The sequence below is a fragment of the Planococcus citri genome, chromosome 3 (assembly GCF_950023065.1).
Source record: "Planococcus citri chromosome 3, ihPlaCitr1.1, whole genome shotgun sequence".
NCBI classification, from domain to species: domain Eukaryota; kingdom Metazoa; phylum Arthropoda; class Insecta; order Hemiptera; family Pseudococcidae; genus Planococcus; species Planococcus citri.
Window position 1 is genome coordinate 1,555,954 of NC_088679.1, and position 21,312 is coordinate 1,577,265.

Genomic DNA, 21,312 nt, shown 5'->3' on the forward strand with positions numbered 1-21,312 from the left:
CCAGTTTTCTGAAATGTCTGGAAGAGTTAGCGCAAAATATGGCTTGCTGATAAATAAAGCAAAGATGAAGATCATAAATTGTGAATCAGCCTGAGAACAACTCTTCTGAAATCCAGGAAATTGATGAGGTAACCGAGATAGTGAATTGATTTGTGTACTTGGGATCCATTGTAGGTGGCCGTGAAGCCGAGATAAGATGCAGAGTGCAAATCACACAAAGCACCATGTCTTGCCTAAAGAAGATATGGTCAGATGCAGCAGCGAGCAAGACTCCAAAGATAAGGCTCCTAAATGCTCGAGTTTTCACAGTTTTTCTCTATGTGTCAGAAACCTGAATGGTACAGGAGGGAGACGGAAGAAAAATTGATGCGCTTGAGATGAGGTGCTGGAGAAGAATGCTTGGGATCCCATCAGAGCTGCAGGACTGAAACGATCTCAAAACTGGAACCGATTAAATCCCGATTCAAATCCAATCCCAAAACCAAAAAATCCCAGAAGTGATATAATTTTAAACCCGAAACAGTCCTGGAACAATAACAAAATCGTTTTGGTTTTGGGATTTCAATTTTTGCCGTTTTCCAGCGATTTTATTTTAATAAATGGTCTTTTTACATCATTTATCATCAATAATTCAGATTATAATAAAATTACTTGACGAATTCAGCAAAATATGCATTTAAAACATTAAACTAATAATTACACCATTGGATTTTTATTTTTCACGTCAAAACCTCACATTTTTTAAACCCTTGCTGGGTCCATCAGTCCATTTGGGCTTAAAATTGGTTGAAATGGAAATCCCAAAACCAATTCAACCAGGATTACCAGGAACCTATACAATTTTTTCAATCCCAAAACGAATCCCGAAACCGAAATGAAAATTTAGAAGAGCGAATCCCGAAACAAATCCAATCTCGAAATGAAAAAATGTCAAACCCGAAACCAAAATCCAATCCTAAAATCGTTTCCGTCCCACAGCTCTGGATCCCATGGACAAAGAAGAGGACTGATGTGTCCATCCTGGGGGAAATCGGTGTCCAGAAGAGGCTGTCGGCAGTGGTATTCAGCCGAATCCTCAAATACTTTTGGTATGTCACAAGGGCAGATGAGATGTAGTCCCTATTCGTTCAAGGCAAGGTAGGGAACAAGAGGGTGCGGACACTCTTCCATGAGATGGATAGAGTCCATCCGGAAGGCCATTGGACCCAGCTTCCCAGCATGAGCCAGGAGCACCCAAAATAGAAACAGTTGGAGGGAGCTGGTGTATTGCATCACAGAAATGGTGGCTGTTGCTTCCTTTGACTATATAATACTGGACTGCTAGCCGAAGTAAAATTGACGATCCCAACATGTCCGCGTTCTATAAGGCTCTGGTCGCATCCTCTCACCGCACTTCAGGGGAATTCGTCCTAGTTGCTTACGCTCACTCGGGTGATTCCGCTGAAGTGTGGTAAGAGAGGGTGCGAACAGAGCCTTATAACGCCATAATTCACGTGATTATTTAACTGGGTGCTAGCAGTCCAGTATTATATAGTCAAAGGTTGCTTCATAGTCACGATACCCCCTTAGGGGTGAAATGGCACCAAGAAGAAGATATGTATTTCAACACCCTATTGATGAAATTACGCTTAAAAGCACAAGTAACAATGCGTGAAAGCATGAGTAACAATGTGTGATTTTGGACTGGTGTAAACGCGTGCATTATCGCGTTAAAAATGTGCATTTTCGCATGCTAAACAGAAGCAATCTAGCAACCAAGTATTTTCTAAAATGCAACCAGAGTGAGTAAACATTTTTCTAAGTCTGAAAATTGATAACATTGGACATTGGTAGATAGTATTGCCAGTGAATTCACTGGCTGAATAGCATGCGATTTTTTTGAAAAAGTCCAAATTCAGGCATGTGTGTGATATGCAAAAAAAGCATGCATTTCAGCATGTTGTACGCACAATTTTTGTCAATAGGGCAAGTTTTGAAAATTTTTTGGAATTCACCAAAAATATGTTTTGGCTTTTTGGCCCTCTAGATGGGGGGTGGGGGTGGGGGGTGCGGGATATTATCAAAAGAAAATTTGATACCATCATATCTCCAAACCTTATTCAAGTAAGTACACAAAATTTTGTTTCTTCCAAAAATATACCTGCATAAGTAGGTCTAGGTACTATTATACGTCGTCGTCGTCGTCGTAGTCGCGCTCCTTTACAGGAGATAGCGTATACTTCCATCTATATCAGCCGGTTTCTAGCGTATCTGATAGTTTCTTTCAGGGTCTTACAATGTTTTTCAATCCAGATAGATCACCTTTAAAAAAACAATCAAAAATGTGTTTTTTGTGTCATGGCACCACCAAAAAAAGCGATGCTGCGAGTGATACTAGTATTATAGTTTAGAAATTTTACATGCAGGCCTCTACAAACAATACTTCGATAATCAAAAAAGTTCTTGAAATCACCATTTTGAGCTCATGGGCACACCCTCCTCCAATTTTGGGGCGATAGAAGATTGAAAATATGGGTATCGTTATCATATGAATCGAACCCGATGAACACAAATATGAAGTTGAATTTGCAGTTGGATCCCCCTAAGGACCACATTTGGGGAGAGGTTTGGGTCTAACATTTTTGTCTAAAGGTACCTACAATATGCACCAACCCAACAAGGTTTCACCAAAATTTCAAAAATCCGAGGACAGGGACATTTTCACCCATTTTACCCGAGAGTACCCTTTGATCACAAGGTCTACTCGATTTTCGACCTCTCAAGTCGACTGGTGATGGTTTCAATAGGGTCAAAATGAAATAGGACAAACCAATAATTTACTAGAGACTATGGAAGTCAAAAATTTGGTAACAAATAAATTTCGAATTTTTTGTCAAGCTATTCACAAACTTCAACTTCTTCATTTTTTTTTTCTCAAAAATAATCAGTAGAAAATTTTGGATTTGAACCGGTACAAGCGGATTTTGGAAATATGGACGTAAATCGTGTTGATAGAAGCTGAATTTTATTTTGATCCCATTTATACCTAGTATTTATTTTTTCGAAAACTGGAGAATCCGGAAATTCACTGGAGGCTCCAGAATTGTACAAAACCATCACCAATCAACTTTCCAGATCAAAAATGGAGTGGTATAAACCAAACTGGGAAATTTTACCCCAATTCCATCAAATTTTGATTTTTTCAGATGAAATGGGCCTAATTTGAGCAGAACTTAAATTTCAACAGTTACCTAAATTGTGTTTGCGGTGTATTTTGGGGTTCTATTTCGAATCTTTTTGTCGGGTCCTTAAGGAGTAGATAGGGGTAGTTTTGAATCAGCAAAACCGTGTTTAAATCAATTGAAAATTTCACAAAAAAGTGCAATTTAAAAAAAACACCAAAATTCAAAAAAAAAAAAAATGGAATGAAATTTCGCACGGGGGAGGGATATTTTTGGATTCTACCCATTTCGTGATTTTTCGTCTCGACTTGAAATTCTTCTACTGGTTCTAACGTATCCTTGGCGAAATTGAAGTGAGTATACATTTCTAGCGTGCGATATGAGTTTTGGATTATAGGTAATTCTCACAGTACCTACCTAGATATAGATATGCATACACCAAGGTTGTATAAACTCACCGGGACACCGGAAACCCCCTGGAATGGAGGACGCCACAGCAATGATACTCCGAAGCAGCGAGGTCGTAATTTATAAAATTTTTCCATGTTCAAAAAATTTTAAATAATGCAACTCCCCTCCTCCTTTCTAAAATTCACTCAGGAGGCTGAAATTTCTAATGTTAATTCAGAAGATGCTCTATAGATGTGCCGTTTGACGTTTTGACATTGAAAATTTTCAAACCGTCGTGTCTCTGAAGTCCCTTCTAAAAGACCTTGGTGGCTAAAAGTGTCCTGGATGTGTGTGTGTTTTTTTACTCAATTCATTGCTAATAATTTTTTTTTGTTTTTTTTTCAGAATTTTCGAACAAATCCGAGCATATTTCAGAGGAAAAAGCCAGAATATACCAATGTCTTTCGTATTAGGTTTCTACGTAACGTTAGTAGTCAAACGATGGTGGGAACAGTACAGACTATTACCATGGCCGGACACTCTTGCCCTGTTCGTCAGTGCAGCCATACCTGGTGCAGTGAGTATTTAATTCATAAACCATAGATAGACCTATCTGCATTATCAGTCATTATTTTAGTAGGTACCTAAATTCACGAATACAAACCATACATAGGTACACACTCGTATACACAAAAAATATCAAATGTGTTCGAATGCGCGCCTATTAAACCGTAACCAATTGTTTCCTTGATTGTTTGAAAGGAAGCAAACGGACGCGCCGAAGCGATCCTTCGGCCATATTTGCACGCTGGATCAGTTATAAATTTTTTTTGCACCTGTTTACCCTTCCTGCTAGGTTCTGCTTTACAATGTGTGACGAATTGAGCAGCGATATTCGCTCGATCGCGTATGCGAATCTGCCATACCCTACCTATGCGTGGTCATGGTTGTGAAAACTGAAGAAAAAAAATTACAAGTTCCCATTCATCCCAGATCCGTGCACAATTGTAGAGTAGTTGATAGGGATACTGATTTTTTTTTTATACAAGTATAAAAAGCCTTCGTAAGCCCTTAATATGTACAATATGACCAATCAGGTGGATTTTGAATGAAGAAATTCTTACGTAACTATTTTTGAGGAAAAGTGGTCTTATTGAAGAACCGCTCAATGTCTCTAGATCTGAAAGTCGTGTGATCAAAGTACCTCGATAGTGCTTTTTCTTACTGCAGGAGCTTTATCTCGATGACTCTAAAATACAATTTCACCATTTTTATCTTCCTATGCAATTTTTCTCAAAATGTTTCCAGTGAACGGTTGAAAATTTCATATTTTTTAAATCAATAGGTACTCCGAGGCCCAATCGCGGGTCAATCTTGATTTTGTAGTTATTGGTAAATTACCGATAGTTTTTGGTGAATTACCAATAGGTTCTGGTAAATTACTGAAAGTTTTTGGAAAATTACAAAAAGTAAATTACTGGTAATTTTTGGTAAATCACCAGTAATTTTTGGTAAATTACCGGTAATTTTTGGTAAATTGTCGGTAATTGTTGGTAAATTACCAAATTACCAAAAATAAATTACTGGTAATTTTTGGTAAATTACCGGTAGTTTTTGTTGAATTACTGATAGTTTTTGGTAAATTACCAATAAATTTTGGAAAATTACTAAAAGTTTTTGGTAAATTACCGGTAATTTTTGGTAGATTACAAAAAGTTAATTACTGGTAATTTTTGGTAAATTATCAAAAGTTTTTTTTTTGGTAAATCACCAGTAATTTTTCGTAAATTACCGGTAATTTTTCGTAAATTGTTGGTAATTTTTGGTAAATTACCAAAAGTAAATTACTGGTAATTTTTGGTAAATTACCTGTAGTTTTTGGCAAATTACCTGTAGTTTTTGGTGAATTACCAATAAGTTTTGGTAAACTACCGGTAGTTTTTGGTAAATTACCAATAAGTTTTGGTAAATTACCGGTAATTTTTGGTAAATTACAAAAAGTTAATTACTGGTAATTTTTGGTAAATTATCAAAAGTTTTTTGGAAATCACCAGTAATTTTTGGTAAATTACCGGTAATTTTTGGTAAATTGTCGGTAATTTTTGGTAAATTACCAAGGTAAATTACTGGTAGTTTTTGGTAAATTACCGGTAGTTTTTGGTAAATTATCGGTAATTTTTGGTAAATTACCAAGCTAAATTACTGGTAATTTTTGGTAAATTACCAGTAGTTTTTGGTAAATTACCGGTAGTTTTTGGTAAATTTACCGGTAGTTTTTGGTAAATTACCGGTAATTTTGGGTGATAATTTTTTCAAAATTACTTGTTAATTTCGTAAAATTACTAGTAATTTTTAGTAAAATCAGTCTGATAGGGAAAAGTCGGTTGAGATTTTTTCAAGATTCATTTGGTACCTACCTACGAATATGACTACGTATTTTTAACTGCATTCCGTACCTATTGTTAATGGTACTTATATATTTTTAAAATCGTTACGCTTATTTATAGCGAAACTGAAAAGATATTTATGTTTTTGATACGTATAGGACGAAAGAGGACGATTAATGAGAAGAACAATAGTCCGGTACGCGGTTTTGGCGTACATAATCACGCTAAAGCACGTAAGCGTTCGGGTTAAAAAGCGTTTTCCCACTTTACAGCATATCGTAGATGCCGGTGAGTAACTAGGTGCATTTATTTTTCTCTATATTCGTAAAATACTTATGGTAACCGACGAGCCACATATGTACATCTTCGCATCAAATTCTATATTCGTGCGAGTATAAAATTTTGAAAATATAAAATTTTATTATCACGTATCGTACTTATACCTACGTGTCGTGACCAATTTTATAACCATATGAGGACTGTGGGAGTTTATCGATTACGCTTACAGATGGCTAGTTTGACAACTTTAACAAAACAACATCGTCGTCAAAATCGTAATTTCTCGATATCGTCGCAATTCGCGAAACTCGATAATTTATGCGCAAAACCACTCAAATGGCACAATTTTTTGAGCTAAAGATCGTACTTACCTACTTACCATACACCTAATTCGAATATCTGCCTGCGATATTAATTCTTACTAGGTATCAATACCGGTACATAATGGGGTAATTTAATACCGTATCGTCGTTTAAATTTTTTTTGCAAAATTTAAATTTATAGTTACGCCCAATTTTTTTTCACCTGTGGATGTCTATAGTGGGCAGAATGCGTGTTACGTATGATGCTTATACACTCGACACTCGTATCCATACCTTATAGCTACCGTCGTCGTCGGCAATGTATTATTTGTACTATACCAAAATACCTATGGGTATAGTCTAGGTACACTTAACGACTCCAACGTTCTGATTCAAGGTCTCTCACAAATTACGCAATAATTGTTAATATATTTTTTTTCCTTCTGTTTTTCTCTTCGTCTTTACTTTTTTGCCCTTTTTATTTCTTATTAGCTATTGTTGTGTTCTCGGTAATTATTACACAGTTTCCGTGAAATTGTTTAAACCCGGTACTTATCTCGTACTTACAGCTGTACGTATATCTATCAACTATCTAGCTAGAGCAACGCTATAGTTACACCAATCTGGTGTGGTCGGTCTCGTTGTGTCCTCTTCAAAGCTGCGGCCTATCCTATATTTTACGTATTTTTCATAAATACGTTTGTTAATTGAATCGCGTGTCTCTCAAGTCGTTTTCAACTACCACACGATTAATTAGCTCAGCGAGCCAATTTTTTTTCGCAAGTTTTACGCTTTCTTGAATATCAAAAAGAGTATTACGATTTATGGTTTTCGTTTTTTTTTTTGCTGTCACAGTTGTACGTAAATTGTGGGTTTTTGTGAAATTTGATGCTTTTGTTTGAGGCAACCTTCTGTTGTGATTATTTTTTCTTTGGAAAATTTATTTTGAGAAGGAGTACTTAGGTAAAATCGAGCGGAGAAGATTTTGATTCTGGTACACCTGAGTGATAAAAGCTACTTAATATGCTTCAACTACCTAAGTATATTTTTAGAAAACTTTTTTTTTGAATTTTAAATTGTATAACCACCCAAAAAATGATGCATGGCGCACCTCATCCTTCTATTTGTCTAATCCAAACTCGAACTTTGGCACTCTCTCCTTGAGGAAAGCTACTATAAATTGCCAATGTTGGGAACATAGACAATGGCAATTTAGCTAGCAACCGGTTGGCGTGTACTAATTGCCGAATAACTGGTTTCAAAAATATCATAAATAATACACGTAACAACAGGCTACAATTTTTGTTTGGAATTTTTTCCGTGACGTATTTCTATAGGGACATCCTATAACAACCAGTTTTTTCTTTTTAAAAAAAAAATCACTTGTGTTACAATTAAGTATGTACCTACGAAGCGGACGATTTGATTCATATTTTTCGCAGTAAGGGGCCAGGTATTCAAATTTCTCCGACCTTGCCGAGCTCATGTTTATTGTGATTTTATGCGAAAAATCTGCAGGAGTATTATAAAAGCACTCTGGAGAGCCACCTCGAATGTTTATATCAGATGGGGGGGGGGGGGGGTGTATGAAAATTTGCGTTTTTCGAGATGTGCGTAAAATTATAAATGGATCGAGAACTCAAATTTCTTAGCGAGTAAATCGGGTGTACATATGTAAAATATGAGCCTGATTTTAAGTTTAGATCTTTAGATTTTGCTTCAAAATTTTTTCCTGGTTCCTCACGTCATTGGGAAAGAAAAAAAATCACTTTTATTGGCATTCCAACTTAGCTTTGAGCATGTGTGAGGTGCGGTTTGTTTGTTTTTTCTCGAATAGTTGACATTTTTCATCGTGATTCCCAATTTTAGTGTCTGATTTCGCGGCACTTCTGCCACTTGGAGGGGGGGGGGGAGGAGGGAATTGTTTGCAACGTTTTAAATCCGATTGAGAGTAGTTTCAAAAGTATTTGTTAAAATAAAAACTTCAAAAGTTTGAAGTTGAGCTTTTTCCTCATTTTGACCAAAGTTTTGGGGCTCAATATCCTAGGGACGGACTGTCCTATGATGTTGACTGACGATCACCAGGAGCCCTATACTTGAACCAGAAATGTACTCTAGGTAATTTCATGCTCTCTAGCCTTGAATTTTTGCAAGTTTATACATGCCCTCGTTTCTTCGAGCCTGTTTGCATTTCTTTCATTTCATAATTGAAATTTTTAATAACTTAATAATTATTGAAATTCTAAAATTGTGGTGGCAAAAAAATATACTCATCAATCATCATGAAAAAACATTATTTTTTATCTCTCAGAATACGAATTTTTGGACTCCTATGTTTATTTTTCAAATTGAAATTTTAAAAAAATAAGTATATCATTGAAAATTTCAAGAAATATCTAAGCCAAGAGACGCTCTTTCACCTAAAAAAACATTTTTTTTCTCAAACTAGCCTGCAAGTTTTTAGTCACCACCCCCTCCTTCCCACCAAAAAACCTCCAATTTTTTTCTCGTTGATGTGACTTATTTTCGCGAAATTAAATGAAAAAGCGGAGAAAAAAATTAATCGTACAACTCGCATTCAAGTATCCAAACCTGAGATAAAAAGAGAACTATTTTGGTGGGGGGGGGGGGGTTACAATTTTGAAGCTCCATTCGGTGCATCCGCTAGGGGGCTCTTCTCAGTAGGTTGAAAGAACTTCTTTTGTGGGAAAATCCGCTGGAGACACCAGGAATTTTCAAAAAGTCGCTGGAGACTCCAAAATTACTTGAACCCACCTGAAGTCGTCTTCAGAGAGTGCTAAAATTGGAGTGCAGAGTAAATTGTGGCTCTACTTTCAAATTGGCGGCCTTTTTGAGTGAACCGTACAAAGGTAGATCGAAAGATCAGACAAAAATTTATCACCTGTCAAAATTTAAAGTGCTAAAATGCCTTTTTCGATATTTGGTGAATTTTAAAAAATCAAATTTTGGGCAAAAATGAGGGGAAAAATCAAAATTTTACCAAATTGACCTAGAAAGCTGAAATTTGAGATATACCCTATTTTCGACTTGCCAAATCGATTGGAAACGGTTCCAAACCGTTTTGAGCAGTTCTGGAGCCTCCAGCGGATTTTTGAAACTCGAAATTCCTACAAAGTTTCATCAAATGGAGTTAGAAAGCTTAAATTCATTGCGCAAACTAATTTTGATACGACAAGAAGTCGACTCCAGCGACTTTTTGAAAATTACTGGAGCCTCCAGTAGATTTTTGAAATTTGAAATTCCCACAAAATTTCATCAAATGGAGTTGGAAAGCCGAAAATAATTCTGCAAACTAATTTCAATACGCTACGAAGTCGGCTGCTGGTGAGTTTAAAGTTGTTTTGGAGCTTTCAACCGTTATGAGCAGTTCTGGAGCCTCCAGCAGGTTTTTGAAACTCGAAATTCTCACAAAATTTCATCAGATGGAGTTGGAAAGCCGAAATTAATTCTGCAAACTGATTTCCATACGCTATGAAGTCGACTGCACGCAAATTTCAAGTCGTTTTGGAGCCTCCAACGATTTTTTGAAAATTACTGGAGCCTCCAATAGATTTTTGAAACTTGAAATTTTCACAAAATTTCATCAAATGGAGATGGAAAGCTGAAATTTACTCTACACTCCAATATTTTAACACCCTCTGAAGACGACTTCAGGTGAGTTCAAGTCATTTTAGAGCCTCCAGCGACTTTTTTGAAAGGTTTCATGGCGTTTTTAGGAGAATTGAAATTTCCAAAAAGTAGCTAGAAGCTGCAAAATCACTTGAAATCACCATGCAGTCGATTTCATATTGTATTGAAATTAGTTTGCAGAGTAAATTTCGGCTAGCTAACCCCATTTGATGAAATTTTGAGAAAATTTCAAGTTTCAAAAATCTACTATAGCCTCCGGTAATTTTCAAAAAGTCGCTGGAGGCTCCAAAATGACTTGAACCCACCTGAAATCATCTTCAGAGGGTGTTAAAATTAGAGTGCATATAGTCAATCTCAGCTTTCCATCTCCCTTTGATAAAATTTTGGGGAAATTTCATGTTTCAAAAATCTGCTGAAAGCTCCAGTAATTTTTAAAAAATTGTTGGAGGCTCCAGAACGACTTGAAATCCACCTGCAGTCGACTTCGTATGAATTTCGGCTTTCCATCTCCATTTGATGAAATTTTGGGAAATTTCGAGTTTCAAAAATTTGCTGGAGGCTCCAGAACAGCTCAAAACGGGTTGAAACAGTTTCCAATCGATTTGGCGTGTCGAAAAGAGGGTATATCCCAAATTTCAGCTTTCTGGGTCAATTTGGTAAGATTTGATTTTACCCCCATTGTTGGCATACATTCGATTTTCAAAAATTCACCAAAAATCGAAAAAGACACTTTAGCACTTGAAGTTTTGTCAGATGATAAATTTTTGCTTGCTCTTTCGATCTATATTTGTAAGATTTAAAAAATTTCGAGCAACGCAAAATCTGCTATTTCGAATGGCCTGTCAATCAAAATGGTCGCCATTTTGTGAGTAGGGCCAGTTTTTTTTCGAGGACGGAGGCTAGAAAAGTTCCTTAGGGCTTCCCCTTTAAGAAAAAAGTTGTACTGGAGAATTGGCAGAAGGGTGTAATTGATCCTTATGCGCTCCCCCCCCGACATGCAAATTTTTCATTTTTTTAGCTATTCAAAAAATTTTGATAGCACAGTGTTCAGCACGTTAAAATTTTGATTATTGTCAAAAAGTTACAATTTTTTGTCGGTAAAATGTCGTGATGCAACCCCACCCTTCCTCACCGCCTGTAACTAAAATACGTAGGTAGTAGGTACACCCCTTTTTTCACACAACTTGAGAATTTTCAGTAGTTGGGAATTTTCAGTCAAATCAGTGAAGAATTTTATAGTTTTTGCTCCCCCCCCCCCCCTTCCTAGCAAAACCACTTCACTACGTCTATCCCTGAAAGGGACCGTGCCAAAATGGCATAAAAATCAAAATGCGGATCAAAGACCAAAAAAGCTGGATATTTGATCTTGTCATGGTGCGAACACAAATGTATTAGAATGATTTGTATGTACCTTAATATGTAGTTAATAGTTAGGTAGTAGGTACATTAATTAGGTAGGTACCTAGGTCTGCGTACTATCTAGTAAAATATACTTGGAATTCGCGGCCATCAAGTTTATATTCCAATGCCATGTCGTGAGAATCGCCAAAATATTCAGGTATCTCATTCTTCACAATATACAATACCGTGATTTCAATACCGTGTGAAGTTGCAAACTGCATTGAAATGACTTCAAATAAGAATATCCGCGTATTAAGAGTTGTTAACATGTATTTTGATACGAAACTATAGATACAGCGCAATTTACTCGTATTAGTCGCGTTGGTTATCTTTATTTTGGTAACGTTGTTGGTCAGAAGAGAAATCATGTTGGGCGGCGAATTCGAGACTAGGTGCGCATATAATACTCCGTTGATCGTAATTATTAATGGAATCGTCGAGTTGAAACTGGAGCTGCGGCTGCGGCGGCGGTAGTGGATGAGGAGGAGGCGGTGGTGGAGGTGGAGGTGGAGGCATTTGAGTGACGAAATTGGAGGCGCCGGATGAGCCATTCGCCAGAGATTCGTAACCTACCGGAATAGGTCTGTAAGAGTCGCAATTATAGTAAAGTCTATCGGCCGTCGCCGCCGGATTTACCGAAACTGCGGCGTAATTAGCGGCTGCGGCGTACGCGATGGGATTCCAAGACGAATGATGAGCCGGTACAATGGCCGTAGTCGTAGGTTCCATTATATTGATAAAATTTATAGGGTGGTAGGCTGATAGATCGTAGTACGGTACGATCCTGGCGGTTTGAGCGAGGCTATGTTGAGGAAAAACGGAAGCGGGTCCTGCGCCAGGAGCGGCTACTTGCTCGACGATGAGGTTTTCGTTATTCTTATTGGACGACTTGGAGCTTCGCGAACTGACCGCCGTGTATTTTCTCTCCAGACGATATATACGTTCTCGAGCCGAGAACAGTTCGTCTCGCAAGAATCGGCTTTCTTTTTGTAATATGCGCCGAAAATTGCGGTGTATTTCGCGACATATTCTCACGTCGACGTCGCTATTGATACGATCGCGTTGCTGATCCCGGCGACCAGACAGCATTTTATTTTTCACCGTCGAAATCGCATCGGTCAGCGAAAATAATCGATAATTGACGTCGGCCAAAGGTAATTCGAGTTGGTTCATTTTCGGCGACGTCGATCCGGCGTCGTACTCGCTTAAAGTCCACGTGAAAGCTCTCTCGGCCGCCCCTTCGCCGAGTTCTAATTTCAGAGTCACACCTTTGGACATGGTTTCCAGCAAGCTCATCAGTTCGTCGACAATGCGCGTCTTTTCGTCGCTCGTCGTATCCTCGTCTAGTAACTTGAGAACTTGAAGTCGAGCGTCCAGCCATCTTTGAGATACTATTTCTTGGACGCGGATGTTTTGACGAGGCCAATCTTGATGCGAGCTATCGACGACCACGTCGGTGTTGTTAGCGTGTCCGCGGATTTTGATTACAACGTCGTAGTTTCCGTTTTCTTCGACGGCGTTCTTCACGCCTTGTTCTTGGTCATCTTGTTTTCTTTCCATTCGACGCCTTCGAACAAACTTTTCCAAGGCAGTATGACGAGTATACTTACACTTACGAGTACCTAGCCTAGTTGGACGTTTTTTTTGAGGTTTTATTTTCCTACGGTATAGAGTTTTACGGGCCCTCGAAAAGGTTCGATTCGATTCTTAAGTTTCGTTAAAGTGACCTGTTGATTTGCTCGGCGCCGGCGAGTATCTTAGTTTTTTTGGCTGATTACATTTTGCTTGGTAAAATCAACAAGTTGGTAGGTAGTCGAACACTATAGTATGCGACCTTTCTATGCTCAGTCTCTTATTTACCTACCGATCGAACGAAGTACACAGCTGTGAGCGCTTGCAGATCATCGCTCTGAGCAAACTCCAATTTATTAAATTTTTCAACGACACATTCGTTCGACGGTTCGAGAATGATTGTTTTCCTTTGGGCGAATCGTTCGCGAACGGATGGAGTATAGTTGAATCAGTTAATCAAGAAACTGCATAAGTCCAGTTTTGGCACTTTTCACTTTATTGTCGTTTATTACTAATTCGGCCCGGCCGCGTCGACTGGTGGTGTCGAAACGCGCCATCTCGCGGCAGAACATGGAGATTTTGATACCGGTTTTTCATGAAACAACATAACTCCACCTCAGTTTTTCATGAAACAACATAACTCCACCTCAGTTTTTCATGAAACTACATAACTCCACGCATTTTATCAAAACAGAATTCTCCACGAGTATACGTTTTTTGGACATCTTATGGTTTGAAAATGGAAGTCCAAATGTTCCAAAAGTGATAAACACCTTAAAATACGTTGAAAAATATTCGAAAATTACGATTTCATTCACCAACTACGATTTTCTGACCAAATTTCGTCGAGTTATTCATGAAACAACATAATTCCAAAAACTTTGATGCGCACTCACTGCCACAGCCTTCATCGGCGAATTCGGCTAATAGGTGGAAAAGGTGTGTAATGTGACAGTATTAAACATACTGTAGTGGTACAATTCAATATTTCGAGGAACCGAAGTAATTAAGTTTTTTGTCTCTCCTGAAAAGTTGGTTTTTGGGACTTATGCAGTTTCTTAATTAACCGATTCAGTTTATGATGAATTGATGACAGGGCTTGAACTATCAAGTTTCGTAATATTTCCATAATTATTTATGATCTTTCAACGATTAGATAATTTGTTGGCGAATGATTTTTCACATCTGAGTGAATCGTTCGCGAACGAATTAATCTCTGAAAAATCGAATTAGATTCTTACGCCCTCTGGTACATGGATACAATTTGTATCACGTATCTAATTTGATTTTTTAGTGATTAGTTCGTTTGTTCGCGAATTATTTTTCTCGACACTTGTTGGAGAAAAATCGTTCGCGAACGAATAATTCGCAATTTTTAATCAACAGATTGAAAAATAATGTGTCGTTTTCGTTTCACGTTATCGTGTATCTTCTGATTTGATTTTCAAGTGAATCAGTCGTTCTCGAGTGGATTTTTTCGATTTCGAGCAAATCGTTCGCGATCGAATGATTCACAACTTATAATCAACACTTCAACAGATTAGAAAATAATGTGTAGTTAGTTTCATCTTATCGTGTATCTTCTGATTTGATTTTAAAGTAAATCAGTTATTCTCGAGTATATTTTTCGATTCCGAGCAAATCATTCGCGAACGAATGATTCACAATTTTCCATCTATAGATTTAAAAATTATCTTATTGTGAATGTTCTGATTTGATTTCTTTTCAAGTGAATCTGTCGTTCTCGAGTGATTTTTTTCGATTCCGAGCAAGTCGTTCGCGAACGAATGATTCACAATTTTAAATCAACAGATTTGAAAATGTTATCCAATTGTGTATCTTCTGATTTGATTTTCTTTTCAAGTGAATCAGTCGTTCACGAGTGATTTTTTTCGATTTCGAGCAAATCATTCGCGAACGAATGATTCACAATTTTCAATCAACAGATTTAAAAATTATCTTATTGTGAATCTTCTGATTTGATTTTTTTTCAAGTGAATCAGTCGTTCTCGAGTGATTTTTTCGATTCCGAGCAAATCGTTCGCGAACGAATGATTCGCAATTTTCAATCAACAGATTTGAAAATGTTATCCAATTGTGTATCTTCTGATTTGATTTTCTTTTCAAGTGAATCAGTCGTTCTCGAGTGATTTTTTTCGATTTCGAGCAAATCATTCGCGAACGAATGATTCACAATTTTCAATCAACAGATTTAAAAATTATCTTATTGTGAATCTTCTGATTTGATTTTTTTTCAAGTGAATCAGTCGTTCTCGAGTGATTTTTTCAATTCCGAGCAAATCGTTCGCGAACGGATGATTCACAATTTTTAATCAACTGATTTAAAAATATCATCTTATTGTGTATCTTCTGATTTGATTTTCTTTTCAAGTGAATCAGTCGATCTCGAGTGATTTTTTTCGATTCCGAGCAAATCGTTCGCGAACGAATGATTCACAATTTTTAATCAACGATTTAAAAAATATTATCCTATTGTCAATTGTGTATCTTCTGATTTGATTTGATTTGATTTTCTTTTCAAGTGAATCAGTCGTTCTCGAGTATTTTTTTCGATTCCGAGCAAATCGTTCGCGAACGAATGATTCACAATTTTCGATCAACAGATTTAGAAATAATACATATCTTTTGTGAATCTTCTGATTTGATTTTTTTTCAACTGAATCAGTCGTTCTCGAGTGATTTTTTCGATTCCGAGCAAATCGTTCGCGAACGAATGATTCACAATTTTCAAGTTTTGAGTTTTAGAACAGTTTTCTGTCGCTGAGAAAATCAATCTTGATCAAATTGTTCATAGTTCTCAGTGTTGGATTGAAAAATATTCGGTTTTACCTTAATCTTGTCGCTTATTTTTTGATTTGATTTCCAAGCGGTTCAGTTGTTCTCAAAGGATTCATAGTTTCTAAGTAAATCGTTGGCAAACGAACCAACTAAGTACTTACCTACAAGTTATGGCGATACATTTTTCATGTATAGGTATACCTACTTAGGCACCGAGGTAGTTTTATGGTACGCATTATCTTTTATACGGTTGGGTTTTTTGATGGTTAGGTCGCGAACGAAATATTTTTAATTGTCCATGGTATCTCATTAAAACCTCAGAACCAAATTCAGAACACCTTCTGGAGCAATTTGAAATTGCGGGAGAATAGTTAACTTTTGCTAGAGTCTCCATATCGGTCCAAAATCGGTGACAATCGATTCGGGGGGGTCTACTTTAGCCAGGATATGCAAAGTTTCGAGCAATTTGTTGCAAAAATTGACAATTTTGGAATTTTTTGAAAATTCGAGATTTTTAACCGGTAAAAAAATACACTTTTCAACTCGTAAACTCGGATTTTTGATTCACCGACCCTGATCGATTTGGAATACCAAACTTATAATGAGATTAAATTTTCAGCTGCCGAAGTTGATTACAACGAACGTCTTCTGGAGCGATTTGAAATTGTTTGGAAAATGGTGCCAATCGATTTGAGCGATCGATTGGCTATTTTGGTCATTTTCTAAAATTCGCCAAAAATCGAAAAATCAACTTCGGCAGCTGAAAATTTGATTCTGAGGTCTGGTTGACATGTTCTTTCAATGATCCAAATTTCTGCTCTATCGGAGTTGACGTTTTGCAAATGGTCCCCTTGTGAGTAAGGAAATGGATAAATTTCCCCGAAAATCATCAAAGTTTTGATTTTTTAAAAATCAATTTCTGTGATTTTCAATGATCTTTCGGTGTAAATTTAAATAGACTGCCTATACCTAATATTGTTTTGTTAAAGTTGTCAATACCTGGACCTGATTCACACATACACACAAATGAATGAAGGCAATTTTGGGCACGCTGTATTAGGGTGTAAATATACATATCTGGTAGTGGTAAAAATTTGTACAATGGTCTCGTGTAGCCTACTTACGTGTACTGTACACTGTACACGTAAAATGGGTACATTATGGTATACCACCTATACTCTATACATACTCGTATGCAGATTGTTGCTGTGCGATAGGCTATTGTAACCGTACGAATACGACGAATTACAGCTGCAATCTGCCGGTCAACTTGTACACAGTACCTAGTATTATTTGATACCGTAGTGTAGATACTTGTGTGGGAAATTCGACGCAGGTTTCATGATGGAAAGTGAGAAAAAAATCGTCGAAATGATGGACGAACGGAGTCCGATGTCGAAATATTGGATGCCTTTGGTATGGGCCACCAATATAATCAACAGAGCGCGCAAAGATTCTTTAATATCTAGCGATCATATCGTGCAAACGTTGCTGGTTGAATTGTCCGAAATTAGACGCAGATTAGGCGCCGTTATCAGTTACGATACTGTTTGCGTACCTTTAGTTTACACCCAGGTCAGATGATTATTACCGTACCTATACCTTCCTCTGTGTAGTGTGTACCTTACCTACCTTTTTTTTGTTTTCTATTTTTATCGACGCTACGCCACGCCATCATGCAACCCCATTCGCTATAATTACATATAAAGAGATGTACGCACTCGTGGCTTTAGCAGCAGCAGCCGTGGTCTGCACAGCCTTCTCTTTGGTATAGGCTGCAGACCATAACAGGCTTTTCCTCGCTCTAAAACCACAGTGTGTGATGGCTTTCATTATTCATTTTTGTTTTCTCATCATCGTAACGCGCGCGTGTGCTGCGTCTTTTATTTGTGTGTGTTTTCTTTTTTATTTAATCTGTATATCGTGATGCGAGTGCTTGAATAATACAATAAACTAACCAACCTACGTACGATTATTTTGCCTACCTACCCATTATATTGACCCAATCTTCTGATGGCTGTGATTTCCCATCAAATTCTGGCTAATTAGTGAGAATTGCTTGAAAAATAAGAATTTTTTCACACAGTTCTTTTTTCAAAAAAAAAACTTGCCCGGCTCTTCAAACTACATTAGCCCCCCCCCCCCCCCCCATCTGTTGAAAAAATCGGAACAAATGAGAATGAATCAGAATCAGGGGAAATTTTTTGAAAATATCTCCATTTCCATATTACAGGCATGAAATTCGGTCACTCAAAAAATGACTTGGTCACTAATTTCACTTGCAAGTCACTTGTGTCACTGTTTCGGCGAAAATGGCCAAAAAAGTGACTTTGGAGGTTTGTCGTGTAAAAAAGAAAAACATGCAAAATTTTAGGAAATGATCAATATTTTTCATAAAAATCCTTCAAAATCATAATTTAATAAAAAAAAAAAATTAAAAATCAACTGTTCAACATTAAAAATGTAAGACGATGTGATTGGATAGAGCCGATATTTTCTAAACCGTACAAAGGTAGCTCGAAAGATCAGGCAAAAATTTATCACTTGTCAGAAATTCAAGCTAAAAAGAGGGGAAAAATCAAAATTTTACCAAATTGACCAAGAAAGCTGAAATTTGGGATATTCCCTATTTTCGACACGCCAAATCGATTGGAAACTGTTTCAACCCGTTTTGAGTAGTTCTGGAGCCTCCAGCAGATTTTTGAAACTCGAAATTTCCCAAAATTTTATCACAATAATATGAAGATGGAAAGCAGAAATTTACTCTGCACTCCAATTTTAACACCCTCTGAAGACGACTTCAGGTGGATTCAAGTCATTTTGGAGCCTCCAGCGACCTTTTGAAAATTACTGGAGTCACCAGATTTTTGAAACTTGAAATTCCCACAACATTTTATTAAAAGCTGAAATTTACGTCGCAGACTAATTTCAACACGATATGAAGTCGACTGCATGGTGGTTTCAAATAGTTTTGAAGCTTCCAGCTACTTTTTGGAAATTTCAATTTTCCAAAAAACTCCATACAACCTTTCAAAAAGTCGCTAGAGGGAGCAGTCGACTTCGTAGCGTATTAAAATTAGTTTGGAGAATCAATTTTGGGTTTCCATCTTCATTTGATGATATTTCACAAAATTTCAAGTTTAAAAAATCTACTGGAGGCTTCAGTAATTTTCAAAAACTCGCTGGAGGCTCCAAAACGACTTGAAATCCACCTGCAGTCGACTTCGTGGCGTATCGAAATTAGTTTGCAGAATGAATTTCGGCTTTCCAACTCCATTTGATGAAATTTTGTGAGAATTTCTGGTTTCAAAAATCTACTGGAGGCTCCAGAACTGCTCAAAACGGATTGAAACAGTTTCCAGTCGATTTGGCGTGTCGAAAATAGGGTATATCCCAAATTTCAGCTTTCTTGACCAATTTAGTAAAATTTTGATTTTCCCCCTCATTTTTGGCCTACATTCGATTTTCAAAAATTCACCAAAAATCGAAAAAGACACTTTAACACTTGAAATTTTGACAGGTGATGAATTTTAGCCTGATCTTTTGATCTACCTTTGTATGGTTTAAAACAGTTTTTGCAAGTCCTATGTTGGAACGCAAAATCTGCAATTTTAGCTGACCTGTCAATCAAAATGACCGCCATTTTGTAAGTTTGGCCATATTTTTTTTGAGCCCAAGGGCTCGAAATGTTTCTTATAGGACTCTCCTTTAAGAAAAAAGTTTCCCCGGAAGATCAACCGGGGGGGGGGATTCAATAGATCCTTATGCGGGCTCCCCGACTAACATAATATCGCACCTCGGGAGTAATAAGGTTACATCTCAAAAAAAATCGATTTTGACATTTTTGCATTTTTGGGGTTTGTATGACCCCCCCCCCCTCAACCGAAAATAACACGTCTTTGAGTTGGGTACATTATCTAGATCTTGTAAAACACGCAAATGGCCTAACTCAAAATCCCAACAACATTGCAAGTTGTTTGGAGTTATAAGGTGACATCTCAAAAAACTCCACCTTTTTTGAGCAAATTTCGTACATACAAAGTGTTAACAAACAGTTTTGATTGTTTTGAATGTTTGTCAGTTAGAAATAGTCACAAGGAGTGCATTTCTTATTGGTTTGTACCAAATGGAAATTTTTTTTTAAATTGATCACTTTTCTGAAAAATGAATTTGCACACAAAATGAAATTTTAGTTTTTTGAGAAAAACTCAAAAACTAAGCACTCTAGAAAAAAACTAACAACATTACGTCGATTGGAAATTTAATTCTCTACAACTTTGATCTGATGAAATTTTTTTTGGACGCTTCCTTACGCCTCCACACCAACTTTAATGAAAGGTTATAACTCAAAATGTTTTCCAAACATTGAAATATCTTCTCTTTAAGATTTTATTTTTCAAAGTGTTCTTCTGCTAAATGAAGGTAGGATAGCAGATCTTTAAAATGAGGAGCTATTCATTCCTCACAATTAATTATAAGTTGATACAAATAATGAATCAAGTTTCTTAAAAAAAGAAAATCACTCTCCTATAAAATTTCACTTTTTTGAGATGTAACCTTATTACTCCCAAGGTGCGATATATACTTTGCTCTCATTTCTCAAAATTTTGGCCCCTTTTTTGCTATTTTTCAGTCACTAAAGTCACTAAAAAAAATTAAATACTTAGTGGATTTCATGCCTGACATTAGAATTTTTCTAATTAGCCCTTCTTTCGAGAAAAAACCGTCGTTGTACCCCACGATGCCCTCCGGGAAAAATGAAAAAAAATAATACCTAAATAAGTGAAATAAAATTTGATGCCTGTGAGATTTCTAAAAAATATTTCATTTATGTGCAAAATATTTCTAAATAAAAATCCTCAAGGAATTCACAAGAGCATGCGCTAGTTGAAATAGATTCTGAAAATGCCATCTTTCTGAGATCTCGTGAGTTAGGTTTCGAATGCGTTTGCTCAGGTTTATGAGTTACCTATCTCAAGTTTCCTATGACCTTACAATGTACATAATATAATTTGGGCTTATTGTGGTGTATGGTATAATGGCTTGCTTAAATTTAACGACTAACAAAAATGCGATTCTTATGTAAATAACGAGGGAAATACACGATCAAGAGATTACACTTTGCCTTCAGTTCATAATCAACTCAACGGCAATAATTTATATTTCATGCTCAGTTTTTGGGATGAAGCTCGATTAATAAATTCAAATGGTAATTTAGTGATTGAAATAATAAAATTACAAATGGGAAATTGTTAAGATAATTTCTTGAGACGTTGTTGAAATTTTCACTCACAATTTTGAGCAACTTTTACAGCTTTGTTCGCCTCAATCTACAGGAAATTTAATTTCTAATTTTTTTTTAAAGTATTA

General features: G+C 36.7%; 1 protein-coding gene and 1 long non-coding RNA gene across 4 annotated transcripts in view; both read left to right on the forward strand.

Annotated features, from left to right (window-relative positions):
- The window catches only part of LOC135841073 (uncharacterized), a 272,383-nt gene that overhangs the window by 15,439 nt on the left and 235,632 nt on the right, over positions 1–21,312 (forward strand). The gene's annotated exons all lie outside the window — the stretch shown is intronic.
- Positions 1–21,312, forward strand: part of Best2 (bestrophin 2) — a 46,451-nt gene that overhangs the window by 13,251 nt on the left and 11,888 nt on the right. For 2 of the 3 annotated variants that reach the window (XM_065357848.1, XM_065357846.1), the window contains exons 3-5: positions 3,957–4,128; positions 6,097–6,226; positions 17,279–17,517. In XM_065357848.1, the coding sequence (XP_065213920.1) occupies positions 3,957–4,128; positions 6,097–6,226; positions 17,279–17,517 (541 nt within the window). The remainder of the gene's footprint in view (positions 1–3,956; positions 4,129–6,096; positions 6,227–17,278; positions 17,518–21,312) is intronic. The other variant, XM_065357847.1, reaches the window with a different exon arrangement.